Source organism: Pistacia vera, unplaced genomic scaffold, assembly GCF_008641045.1.
Source record: "Pistacia vera cultivar Batoury unplaced genomic scaffold, PisVer_v2 Contig10, whole genome shotgun sequence".
Lineage (NCBI taxonomy): Eukaryota > Viridiplantae > Streptophyta > Magnoliopsida > Sapindales > Anacardiaceae > Pistacia > Pistacia vera.
Window position 1 is genome coordinate 201197 of NW_022195027.1, and position 12629 is coordinate 213825.

The window sequence follows — 12629 nt, forward strand, 5'->3', positions numbered from 1 at the left end:
CCCTGTTGGGTTTGTAAGATTCATTTGTTAGTATAGTATTACCCGAAAATTAATCCCCATCATTTCCACGGATTTAGGTTACATGTCTGACCATATTATTAGTAATTTAGTACTGCCGGGTAGATCTACCCAATGTGGTAATAGCAAGGTTGCAGTTGCACGGGAAAATGCCAGTACCTAAACAGACATCAAAATTGTCCATCAATTTAACATTTTTTTTACTTCCTGGGGTTCTGGCTTATTTTAACTGTATACGGAAACTGATGATTCACCAGTGAGAATGTAAAATGAAGGAGCCTTTATCTATCACACTTATGTATAAAATATGGTTCGGCAAATGGTTTACTACAGAAATTGATGATTCGACAGTGAGAATGTAAAATAAAGGATCTTTCATCTATTACAGTTATGAAGCAAATATGGTTCGGCAAATGGTTTACTATAGTTTCTGATACAAATTTGTGGTACAGCTTTTGCTTTATTAGAAATGAATAGTATAAAATATTATGGTTTGGCAGTGACAGTTTTAAGTGAAACAGAGCTTTATTTGTTACAACCATGCATAAACAACGTTTCGACATGTTGTTGTTTACAATTCTGTAGCCATATTAATGATGAGAAATGCTATGGGTACTAACGGATTTTACTAACCAATGTACTAACTTAAAACATAGTACGGGTACTATACGCATAGTACGGGTACTATGTGTGATTTTAACAAAGGTTAGTACACTAGTTAGTACAATCCGCTAGTACCCAAAGTATTATTCATTAATGATAGGACAAAGAGATTTCGAAATAAAGGAGACCTTTATGTATTACAACTGTTGTTAAATTTTTGGTTCGGCAATGGCTTATTACAAGTATACCATCAATTTAATGGTTCGGCATTTGAGAATAGAGTCGACATTCACAGTGTGATCTCAAGGATACCTGGATCTGTTACAATTATAGATACGTTATTCTTCTGCAAGTGACTTGTTACAGTTCTACAGGACAATTATATATAAATGAATGGTTGAGCAATTAAATTTGGATCTCATGGAGAACTTAATCTCTATTGCAATTTTAACTCGAAATTAAGATGAACCATGGCAATCTCAATTTGTCCTTTATTGATTTTCTCAGAATTCATTTCAATATTTTCAAAAGTTAGAATCACTAAACTCATTTATATTAAACAACCTAAGTAATTTGATTTTTGCATATCACAGTCAATATTCCATTTCACAATCATACAGAAGTGTTTAACAAAAAGAGGATATTCGTTACCTTCAGTAGGAATTATATTGTAAATATAAGAAGCAATTTTTTCATCCAAATGTATATATCTATATTAAAGAACAATAAAAAAAATTAGAAAAAAAATACACAAGTAAGAAATATATAACAATGATGCATAAATTATAAAAATAAAATAAAAACAGAACGATAAAAACAACAAGGAAAAGTAAACCTTCAAGTTGTACAACATAACAACAAATTAAAATTCAGATAAATATCTATATATATACAACAATGTCGTTAATTTCAATAACCGGTCGTAAACAACATTCCATAACATATGCAATGTATGAATCCTTGGCATTCACATACGTATGTATATATGTATTTACAAATCCCATTAATTTTACGTCAATATTTTTTTATACGATCAGATTAATTTCAATAACAGTTTATTAACAGTATTATATTACCGGAATCTGGTAAAATGGCGCACTATCGGCTGAATCTGGCCGGTAGTGCACCGATCTAGCATTTTCCGGCCAGATCTACGACGTAGACAGTCGTCAACGATGGCCAAGATATGGTCGTCGTTGACCATCAACGACGACAGTATCTTTGGATGTCGTTGACGACCAAATGCAGTCAGATTTGGCCGTCAATGGCCAGAGTAGCCGTAGATCTGGCATTTTTCGGCTAGATCCACGGTGGATCTGGCCGGAAAAGGCCATATCGGTGCACGACCGGCAAGATCCAGTTGGTCATGCATCGATACGACGACTCCGGCCACCTTCCGACGGTGGTGGTTGGCTGTCCGTATTTAATGGGTGGGTTGGGGGTGTTTTTGTTAACTTTTAATATTTTATTGTAGGGGTGTTTAGTAAATAAACAAACATATAGGGTATTTTTGTTAATTTTTAAATCTTACATCGTAATACCTATCTAATTTAATTTTTTTTCAAAATATTATTCTAAAAAGTATCAAAATAATGAACCAAACGGACCCTTAGTTAAATATCGATTGCACGACACATTACGGAGCATAAGACCATTAATAATTAAAAAGAGTAATAGTTCGGCTCAAAATACTTCAATAGGTGAGATTCACAATACATAACTTTACATGATCGAACCTGACAATATCAATTGTTCCTATATTACAAATCGGTTTTATGATACCAATCATAACAATTCATCATCACCAAACCTTGAACAATATAATGTTTAGGTCCTCGATCTCCAACTATCTTGTACTTCGTCGGTAGAATATTAGATTCCTTTTTTCATAAATCCAATTGAAATCAGTTTTACGATACCAATCCTCACCATTCACCACGACCAAACCTTAAACAATAAAATGCTTTGGTCCTCGTTCTATAAATCATGAAATTGTCCCTCAACTATTACCACATTATGTTACTTGGTGTAAACGATACGGACAAAAATTAATTGATTTTCATATTAAGATAGTTAGAGCATGTACTTACACTTTGGCAGCACATAGTAACACTCTCGATTCGATTTCATTAAAATATATGAATGTTTTCCCTGAAAACAAAATAAACAAAAATTAATTGATTTTCATATTAAGATTGTTAAGAAATATGTTTTCTGTTCCATAGAACAAAACCAATTATTTATTTAAATAACAATTGTTACCTAAAATTGAAATTAACAAAAAAATAATACTGTTCAACAGAACAAAAACAATTAATCATTCAAATAACAACTGATTTAATAGTCTGAATTTCTAATACAAACATCCTGCCATAAAAACATCATGGCCTTGATTCCATTAAAATACATATATGTTTTTCCTGAAAACATAATCAATAAAAATTAATTGATTTTCATATTAAGATAGTTAGGTCAAATAACAACTGGTTTAATAATTTGAATTCCTAATACAAACATCTTGGCACAGAAACATCCTCGACTTAATTCCATTAAAATACATGAATGTTTTTTTTGAAAACATAATCAACAAAAATTAATTGATTTTCATATTAAAATAGTTAGTAAATATACTTGCAGTTTGGTAGAACAAAACAATTAAAAATTGAAATAGCAATTGCTTTAACAGTTTCATGGAACTTTGGCCCGTAAACAATAACAACAAAAAATCATCAATTAACAAAATCGTGAAGACTAGTCATATTGTTGACACCAATTAACATATTGTGATAATAGATAATGGAACCGACTACCAATAAAACATCATGGACTCGCTTGCATCCTAATACATGAATCTTTCCCCTACAAACAACACCAACATCAAATCATCAACATTGATATCAACATGCTTAGTGAATTGTTCAAATTAACGGTACTGTTGACATCAACTAATATATTACGGTAATACCGACTCATAACAAAATAGTCAAAATATATCATGAAATGTGAGGGGATAAATATGAATCTATATAAAAATATTTCGGTGAATGTGAAAGGATTAACACCAATCTTTATATCTTTATATAATTGTTATTTACTACGATAAATGTGAATATGAATGGTCTATGTATATGTAAAAATTAATCAAGTTTTAATTAGATCTTTGGATGCTATTAATATTAAAAAATATCAAAGATTAATTATATTAAGCCTCATGTTCAAAAATCCTACACATCAAAATAACCCCCATCATCACCAATAAAATTCCATCACGTGCCAATCATAAATCCAAATGTTAAAAAAATTCTACACATCAAAATAACCCACATCATGACCAATAAAATTCCATCACGTGCCAATCATAAATCCAAATGTTAAAATAGAGCTTTTGAAAGTTCAAATAGAACAATTATAGAGCTTCCAAAATCCTACGTGTCAGTCAATTAAGTCATGCTTCATGATTTTATATATATATATATGTATTAATTTATATATATATAGATCCGCAAGAATTTCTTCCTATCATGTTAGGAGGTGTGGTGTTTAGCCCTTAATCAAGTTTCGAGGTAATTCATAACTGTAGCTGAAGGTGTTTGTATCAACTATCAAGTTCCCCGCCAAATAAACACTGAGCGGGAACAGTCGTCAAAACTCTCCAGCCACCCATCTCAATCCCAAATCGTTCCTTAATTTCTCAGCCTCAAAACCCCTCTTAAAACCTCTTTATCAATAATTACAATGTCGACGGACCCAATCGAATCCTTCAAACCCTACACTTTAACCCAAACCCTAACCGGCCACCACCGCGCAATCTCCTCCGTCAAATTCTCCTCTGACGGCCGCCTCCTCGCCTCCTCCTCCGCTGACAAGTCTCTTCTCGCCTACTCCGTCTCCAATATTTCCAATTCCGATTCTACCCCGCTCCAACAATTCTCCGGCCACGAACAAGGCGTCTCCGACCTCGCATTCTCCTCCGATTCCCGCTTTCTCGTCTCCGGCTCCGACGACAAGAACCTCCGTCTATGGGACGTCGCCACCGGCTCCTGCCTCAAAACCCTCCAGGGTCACACTAATTACGTGTTTTGCGTTAACTTTAACCCTCAGTCTAACATGATTGTCTCCGGTTCTTTTGACGAGACCGTTCGAATTTGGGACGTTAAAAGCGGAAAGTGTCTCAAGGTTTTACCTGCCCATTCCGATCCCGTCACTGCCGTTGATTTTAATCGCGACGGCTCGCTGATTGTCTCAAGCAGTTACGATGGTTTGTGCAGAATTTGGGATGCCGGCACCGGACATTGTATGAAGACACTTATTGATGATGAGAATCCGCCTGTTTCGTATGTTAAATTTTCACCAAACGGAAAGTTTATTCTCGTCGGGACTCTCGATAATACTTTAGTAAGTTTTTCATTTTTTTTTTAATTAATTTTAAGTATTTCAGTTTTAATTGATTGTCCAGAACTGAAAATATTGGAGTGAGTGGGAAGTAAATTTCTCTTTAACCAAGAATTAGTTTCAGTATCATATTGGTCTAGGCGAATGAGGTGCTAAATGATTTCGTTGACGTACAGGACTCAGTTTCACCTAAAATGTATGGGTTGTTTAAACTTTAAACCAAAGAGAAAATATTGGTATGATGAGCAGAATTGGTCGTTTTGTGTCCATAGTAGAATGCATTATGCAACATATGCATTTATTTCAAAAACAACTCAATATGGTTACGGTTCTCAGACCTTGTTGAATATGGTTGAGGTCCCTGATGATGTCCTGGGCATTTTTAAGTTTTTTTGGGTTCTTGATGTAATGGATAAGGTAGTTGGAGGTTATTTTTAAGATAGAAAGTTTGACATCATTACTTATTAGCAACCGCGAAGTACTGCACATTCCATCACAACCATGGCCATAAACCTCCATAAACTACTGCAAAATCTATAAAGCAAAATTAATATAATTAATCTATGTAATAAAATTTGGGGAAAGAATAAAACATACTGAGAATAGAGGTTCCTAATCTCCTGTATTTGGGGTCTTCACTGTACCACGTAATAGCAATGAATTTTCACATCCTCGTGGATGCTCTCAGTACTTGAAAGTAGCTTGCTTTTTCTTGGATTGGCTTCAATTCATCTCTGCTCTCTTTAGTTTCTGACATACTTGTAGACATAATAGCAGCGTGGCTTCAGTTTCTGATATTAATAGTAATGTGCAAGAACTCATTTCAGATTTGTTTCCAATTTTCCTGAAAATTTATCAATTTTGAAGTATGAAAATTTTCCGAATTTGAAATGGTTGGAGTAACACAGGAAAATGTTGTATTGCTTTATGATTCCACAAAGATCTTGTATATTGCTTTATGATTCCACAAAGATTCCTACTTTTCGAAATAATCTGAAAGTTTATTTTATTCTATATATAAAGCAGCAATTGTATTTTCTTTCATATGAAATAAGTGCTGCTCTTGATATGTAGTCCACAAATTTTCTTCTCCGTCTTCAATACTGAAATTTTTAATGTCATCAGTAAATGGAAAAGATGATGTGTGTTTTTGGCTTATTGAAGGAAGAATTATTGAATGACTTTGGGGTCCTTTGTTACTTCATTGCCAGCAACTATAAATATCTATTGCATGTGAATGTATAGTTACATGTGAGACTAGAAAATCTGTAGATTGAAGACCTCTGAAGAGCTGAATTTTATGAGGCAGAGTTGCTTGATTTGATATAATGCAATCTTGTTATCATTGAAGGATTTTCATTGGAAGAAGATTGGGATTGGGTGCCCAAAAGGGCTGTCAGCTTTGACATATTGTACTTCTTTGAGTATGTTTTACACATTTGGCATCTGCCTACTAGTAGTGCACATCAAACTGTACTGATAGACTATATTGAACTGGGAAAATACTAAGATGTATACCATTTAGGGCATTAAGGGTTTTCCTTTATTAGGTGCTGTGTCTGTTCTGTCAAGTGTTACTTTTTAAATTGTTTCGATGCATTCTATATGGTCTCAGAAATTTCATCTGGTCTCTCATAGTTTTTTGCAGTGAGTTTCCACAGGCATGTAAAATAACTCACATGGTTTGTTTTAATGATGGGTTGTGTGTATATTTTTTTGGTGAAATTTGTCTGTACAATCATTAACCTGTGGAAAACAAATATAACATAGCAGGGGATTGCAATGTCACTTTGATGGCTCTAGTTGGTGATGAATTTTAACTCTTATAATTGATAATTGATTTTGGCATCCAATTTCTTTTGTCTAGTGCATTTTGCACATTAGTATATAATAATCTTTACATATACTGTCATAATTTCAATGATATACATTTTCAGTTTCTTATTGAAAGAATCTTACTTGGATCTTTTATGTCCCATGAGCAGAGACTTTGGAACTTCTCAACGGGAAAATTTTTGAAGACATACACTGGCCATGTGAATTCAAAGTTCTGCATTTCATCGTCCTTTTCCGTGACAAGTGGGAAATATATAGTTAGTGGTTCAGAAGATAATTGTGTATATTTATGGGAGCTTCAGTCCCGGAAAGTACTTCAAAAATTGGAAGGTCACACTGACACTGTTATATCAGTAGCATGTCACCCCACTGAGAACATGATAGCCTCGGGTGCACTTGGCAGTGACAAGACTGTGAAGATCTGGACGCAGAAGGAATAGATTGCTTCTCAGTTAATCATTATGTAATGTGATTGCAATTTTTTTTTGGAAGTGAAGATATGGATTGCTCATGAACCTGAAACATGTGCTTCTTTCTTGACACATATCTTTGCTGCAAAAGATTCTTATCTTGTAACTTAGTTCTGTAAACTACCCCTTCCGGGCCTTTATTATAGAACTTCCCTTCTGTTGAGATGAATATGAACGCGTATCTCCAGAGTTAGATGTTTGTTAATCTTTAGGCCATTGATTTGACGATCAGCAATAGTCTCGGTGTGTAATGTATTTAACCCTGAGGGAGTTGGTACCCTGTTCTTTTAATTAATTTAATGTGAAAGGAGCTAGTAGTTGCATTACCAATGGCAACCCCTGCCAGACAATTCTGAATCAGCCTCAAGTGCTGCTATGTTGGAAGATAATCCATTGGATTTGCAATTGTTTCAATGGCTGGTTGCGGAGAAACAGTTACAGTTATCATGCTATATATATATATATATATATATATAATGCCGCTTCATCTTGAGCTCAATGATAACATCTTATTCTATATAGGGAACGATACTCTGGTGATCAATTATTTGCAGGTTAATGAGGATGCGGAGTGATGAAGATTTTCGTGTTTTAAGTAATTGAATATGCTTGTCATCAATCGTGCAATTAGATTGCGCACTTCTTTCATTTTTAACGATGTCTCTTATTTTTGTAAGAAGTAGTGAGGAGGATTTTTTTGTTTGTTTAAGTAATTGAATATGCTTGTCATCAGTCGTGCAATTAGGTCTCGCAGTTTCATTTTTAAGGAAGTCTCTTATTTTTGTAACAAGTACACTTCATGGACGGCACACCACTTATTCGACGAAATCCCCGTAAGAAGTAACGTGCAGCCGTGTGATTTATTGTTTACGCATTCAATGGTTAGTGGGTCGGAACAGAAAGGCCACGAAATTACTTCCTGTGTGGCACCTCCCAAGCATAGTAGTGCCCCCGAAGCATTGGAGTCCTTTCATCGAATTATCGCCTCGGGAGCAAATCCTACGAGGTTCATTCTTTGTACGGCTCTTAATGCTTGTGTAAAAACACTGAGCTGGCGTTTGGGGTTGCAAATTCATGTGTGTGTAATTAAATATGGGTATGAAGAAAATTTAATTTTGAGCAGTGCACTTGTTAATTTATATGCTAAGTGTGGTGCCATTCTGGATGCAAGAAATGTATTTGATGGCATGAAAATACATGATCAAGTATCTTGGACCTCGATTATAAGTGGGTTCTCACAAAACGGGCATGGAAGGGAAGCCGTTTCAATGTTCAAAGAGATGTCTACTACCCATATAAAACCTAATTGTTATACCTATGTTGGCGTTATTAGTGCATGCACAGGCCTAGATGATGCATTTGCACAAGTTGTGATCCTCCATGTCCATGTCATCAAGCTCGGGTTCAATAGTAATAGTTTTGTGGTCAGCGCTTTAGTTGATTGTTATTCAAAACATGGAAGAACAGATCATGCTAGATTGGTATTTGATGAGGCTATGGAGAGGGATAATATCGTACTCAATTCTATGATTTCTGGGTATTCTCAAAATCTACAGGGTGAAGAGGCGTTGAAACTATTTGTGGAGATGAGAAATGAGAATTTGAGTTCAACTGACCATACTTTAACTAGTATTTTAAATTCTTGTGGTAGCCTAACTTTACTGCAACTAGGAAGGCAGGTGCACTCTCTGGTCACTAAAATGGGTTCTGAAAGTAATGTGTTTGTGGCTAGTGCTTTGATTGACATGTACTCCAAGTGTGGCCACATTATTGAGGCTCGTCTCATTTTTGATCGAGCAGCTGTGAGGAATGGTGTGTTGTGGACTTCAATGATCACGGGTTATGCTCAGAGTGGAAAGGGATCAGATGCGTTGGAACTCTTTGAGCGTTTGGTGACTGTTGAAAGATATGTGCCAGACAAAATTTGCTTTACTACTGTGTTGACTGCCTGCAATCATGCTGGACTGTTAGACAAAGGGGTGAAATATTTCAAGATAATGAGAGATTATGGGCTGGTTCCCGATCTAGATCAATATGGTTGTTTAATTGACCTCTATGCGAGGAATGGGCACCTAAGAAAAGCAAGGGAGTTGATGGAGGACATGCCTTATGATCCAAATTACGTTATGTGGACTTCCTTCTTTAGCTCTTGCAAAGTTTATGGTGAACTTGAGCTTGGAAAAGAGGCTGCTAATCAGCTTCTCAGAATGGAACCAGGTAATGCCGCTCCATATGTAATGCTTGCCAATATATATGCCACGGCAGGTTTATGGGCTGAAGCAGCTGAGGTTAGGAAATTGATGCAACAAAAAGGAATAAGGAAAAGTGCAGGGTGGAGTTGGGTTGAGGTAGAAAAAGGGGTTCATGTTTTCTCAGTTGGTGAGGTAAGTCACCCTCAATCCCAAGAGATATATGATGAACTGGGAAAGCTGCACTTGGAAGTAAAAGAGGCCGGTTACATGCCTAAACATTTAGATGAATTAGAAGATTTGGTTTGTGAATGACTGTGTTCTTCTCAGGATTGTAAACAGTCAGTTGACAACTCTTAGGATCAAGAGCACTTTCACTATGACTGAAGTAGCAGACTGCAAAAGAGAAAACCGGTTCTTCATATGACATTATTGTAAGATTTATTGTTTTATGTTTTTGGATGCTTCTTACAAGTTACAATTCAATATGCATTTGAAACGTGTTGCTATTCTTCTCGGAGAAAATATTATTCCTCAAAGATCCATTTTCCTGATACACTAATTATTTGTTTCTTAACCTATAGGTTTGATGCTATCTACTGAAATGAAATGTATTGTCCTACACGAAAATTATGATTTATGATTGAACAAAAGTTATCAGGAAATTTATCTATGTTACAGGAACGGAGATAATATCAAAACCTTTCATTTCATTTAGCCTGGCCCAAACTTCATTAAGCCTTCTCCTATGAATCATTGTTTCTAGCAGCTAAGCCAGGAGAGTTTGTTACAAATTAGCCAGCTCTAGTTCTCTAGAATTTTCCTTTGTTGTATANTTGAGGCTCGTCTCATTTTTGATCGAGCAGCTGTGAGGAATGGTGTGTTGTGGACTTCCATGATCACGGGTTATGCTCAGAGTGGAAAGGGATCAGATGCGTTGGAACTCTTTGAGCGTTTGGTGACTGTTGAAAGATATGTGCCAGACAAAATTTGCTTTACTGCTGTGTTGACTGCCTGCAATCATGCTGGACTGTTAGACAAAGGGGTGAAATATTTCAAGATAATGAGAGATTATGGGCTGGTTCCCGATCTAGATCAATATGGTTGTTTAATTGACCTCTATGCGAGGAATGGGCACCTAAGAAAAGCAAGGGAGTTGATGGAGGACATGCCTTATGATCCAAATTACGTTATGTGGACTTCCTTCTTTAGCTCTTGCAAAGTTTATGGTGAACTTGAGCTTGGAAAAGAGGCTGCTAATCAGCTTCTCAGAATGGAACCAGGTAATGCCGCTCCATATGTAATGCTTGCCAATATATATGCCACGGCAGGTTTATGGGCTGAAGCAGCTGAGGTTAGGAAATTGATGCAACAAAAAGGAATAAGGAAAAGTGCAGGGTGGAGTTGGGTTGAGGTAGAAAAAGGGGTTCATGTTTTCTCAGTTGGTGAGGTAAGTCACCCTCAATCCCAAGAGATATATGATGAACTGGGAAAGCTGCACTTGGAAGTAAAAGAGGCCGGTTACATGCCTAAACATTTAGATGAATTAGAAGATTTGGTTTGTGAATGACTGTGTTCTTCTCAGGATTGTAAACAGTCAGTTGACAACTCTTAGGATCAAGAGCACTTTCACTATGACTGAAGTAGCAGACTGCAAAAGAGAAAACCGGTTCTTCATATGACATTATTGTAAGATTTATTGTTTTATGTTTTTGGATGCTTCTTACAAGTTACAATTCAATATGCATTTGAAACGTGTTGCTATTCTTCTCGGAGAAAATATTATTCCTCGAAGATCCATTTTCCTGATACACTAATTATTTGTTTCTTAAACCTATAGGTTTGATGCTATCTACTGAAATGAAATGTATTGTCCTACACGAAAATTATGATTTATGATTGAACAAAAGTTATCAGGAAATTTATCTATGTTACAGGAAAGGGATAATATCAAAACCTTTCATTTCATCTAGCCTGGCCCAAACTTCATTAAGCCTTCTCCTATGAATCATTGTTTCTATTAGCTAAGCCAGGAGAGTTTGTTACAAATTAGCCAGCTCTAGTTCTCTAGAATTTTCCTTTGTTGTCTATACATATCACTTCAAGCCAAACAAACATGCATACGTTCCATCACTGCTCAATTCAATGTCACTTCAGATTATCTAGAATGGTGGTACCTAGACTCACAGCCAAATACTGTGTAGGAAGAAGAGCTTCAGCTGTTTCGTAATTACTATCTTCATAAATCTAAACAACAACAGTATATGCATGCACCAAGTACCTCTACAAAGCAGACATCTCAGTTTCTAGACATTTCTCTGGATACTCATCCAGATACATCTTCTTGACAAATCCTTGTTAACTGGATTCAATCACTGGGTTTTCTCGATTTCCAGGATGAAGACTCGTGGCATGTTACATACCTATCAAATGATTAAAGCTCTACGTATCTTAAAATAAAAGTTGTCCTTCATGTTTATATGTAAAATAGTCGTGAACTAAATGACAGTTTGCCAACTTAGTGTAATATTTTCCATATGAATTGTGAAAGTCAAGTATTGTAGGCAAATAAATGTTAAAAAAAAAAAAAAAAAAAAAAAAAAAAAGAAGTCAAAAAGTCAAAAAGTCTAATCATGTATTAAATGACTCATTAATGAGTCTTGAATGCAATGTACTAATCTTCTCTATAAATAAAGGCTTTTACTTTTTGTTGGGAGGAGGAGCATTGTGAAAAACTCTTGTATATCTCTCTTACTCTTACATTATTCTCTTGTAAAAAATCTCTCACTTCTCCTTGCATATTTTCTTTGCATCTTTCTTACCATAGTTCTTCCATGCTTTCTTCATACTTCTAAACTTTCCCTCAACCTCAAGGGTGTTGTAATATTCTGAAAAATGTTAAGGGTAGCAAAAGATCTCATATATGTTCTTCATTTATGTTATTTGATATGTTTAATATATATGCTCTTCATTTATGTTCTTGATGTATTTAATTTTCACTAGCCCTTTTAGATGATGTTAGAAGATGTGTAGGTGTAGGTGTAAGTGTGTGTGGGATAAGAGGAGGGCCTTGAGCATGATTTCGATCTATTGTTGTGTTGATTGGTTTCACTTAGGTCGG

The 12629-nt window shown here is 35.4% G+C and overlaps 3 protein-coding genes across 3 annotated transcripts; all 3 read left to right on the top strand.

The window, feature by feature from the left end:
- The first annotated feature begins 4202 nt into the window (after positions 1 to 4202).
- LOC116122642 (COMPASS-like H3K4 histone methylase component WDR5A) lies at positions 4203 to 7490 on the top strand. Its single transcript, XM_031408503.1, has 2 exons — positions 4203 to 5016; positions 6999 to 7490. Exons 1-2 carry the CDS (start codon positions 4357 to 4359, stop codon positions 7287 to 7289), a joined length of 951 nt encoding a protein of 316 aa, XP_031264363.1. The 5' UTR covers positions 4203 to 4356; the 3' UTR covers positions 7290 to 7490.
- Positions 7491 to 8004: 514 nt separating this feature from the next.
- On the top strand, positions 8005 to 10249 carry LOC116122550 (pentatricopeptide repeat-containing protein At3g02330, mitochondrial). Its single transcript, XM_031408416.1, has one exon. It carries the CDS (start codon positions 8039 to 8041, stop codon positions 9821 to 9823), a length of 1785 nt encoding a protein of 594 aa, XP_031264276.1. The 5' UTR covers positions 8005 to 8038; the 3' UTR covers positions 9824 to 10249.
- On the top strand, positions 9888 to 11275 carry LOC116121638 (pentatricopeptide repeat-containing protein At2g22070-like). Its single transcript, XM_031407609.1, has 2 exons — positions 9888 to 9896; positions 10350 to 11275. The coding sequence occupies exons 1-2, from the start codon at positions 9888 to 9890 to the stop codon at positions 11076 to 11078; spliced, it is 738 nt and encodes a 245-aa protein (XP_031263469.1). The 3' UTR covers positions 11079 to 11275.
- The last annotated feature ends 1354 nt before the right edge of the window (positions 11276 to 12629 follow it).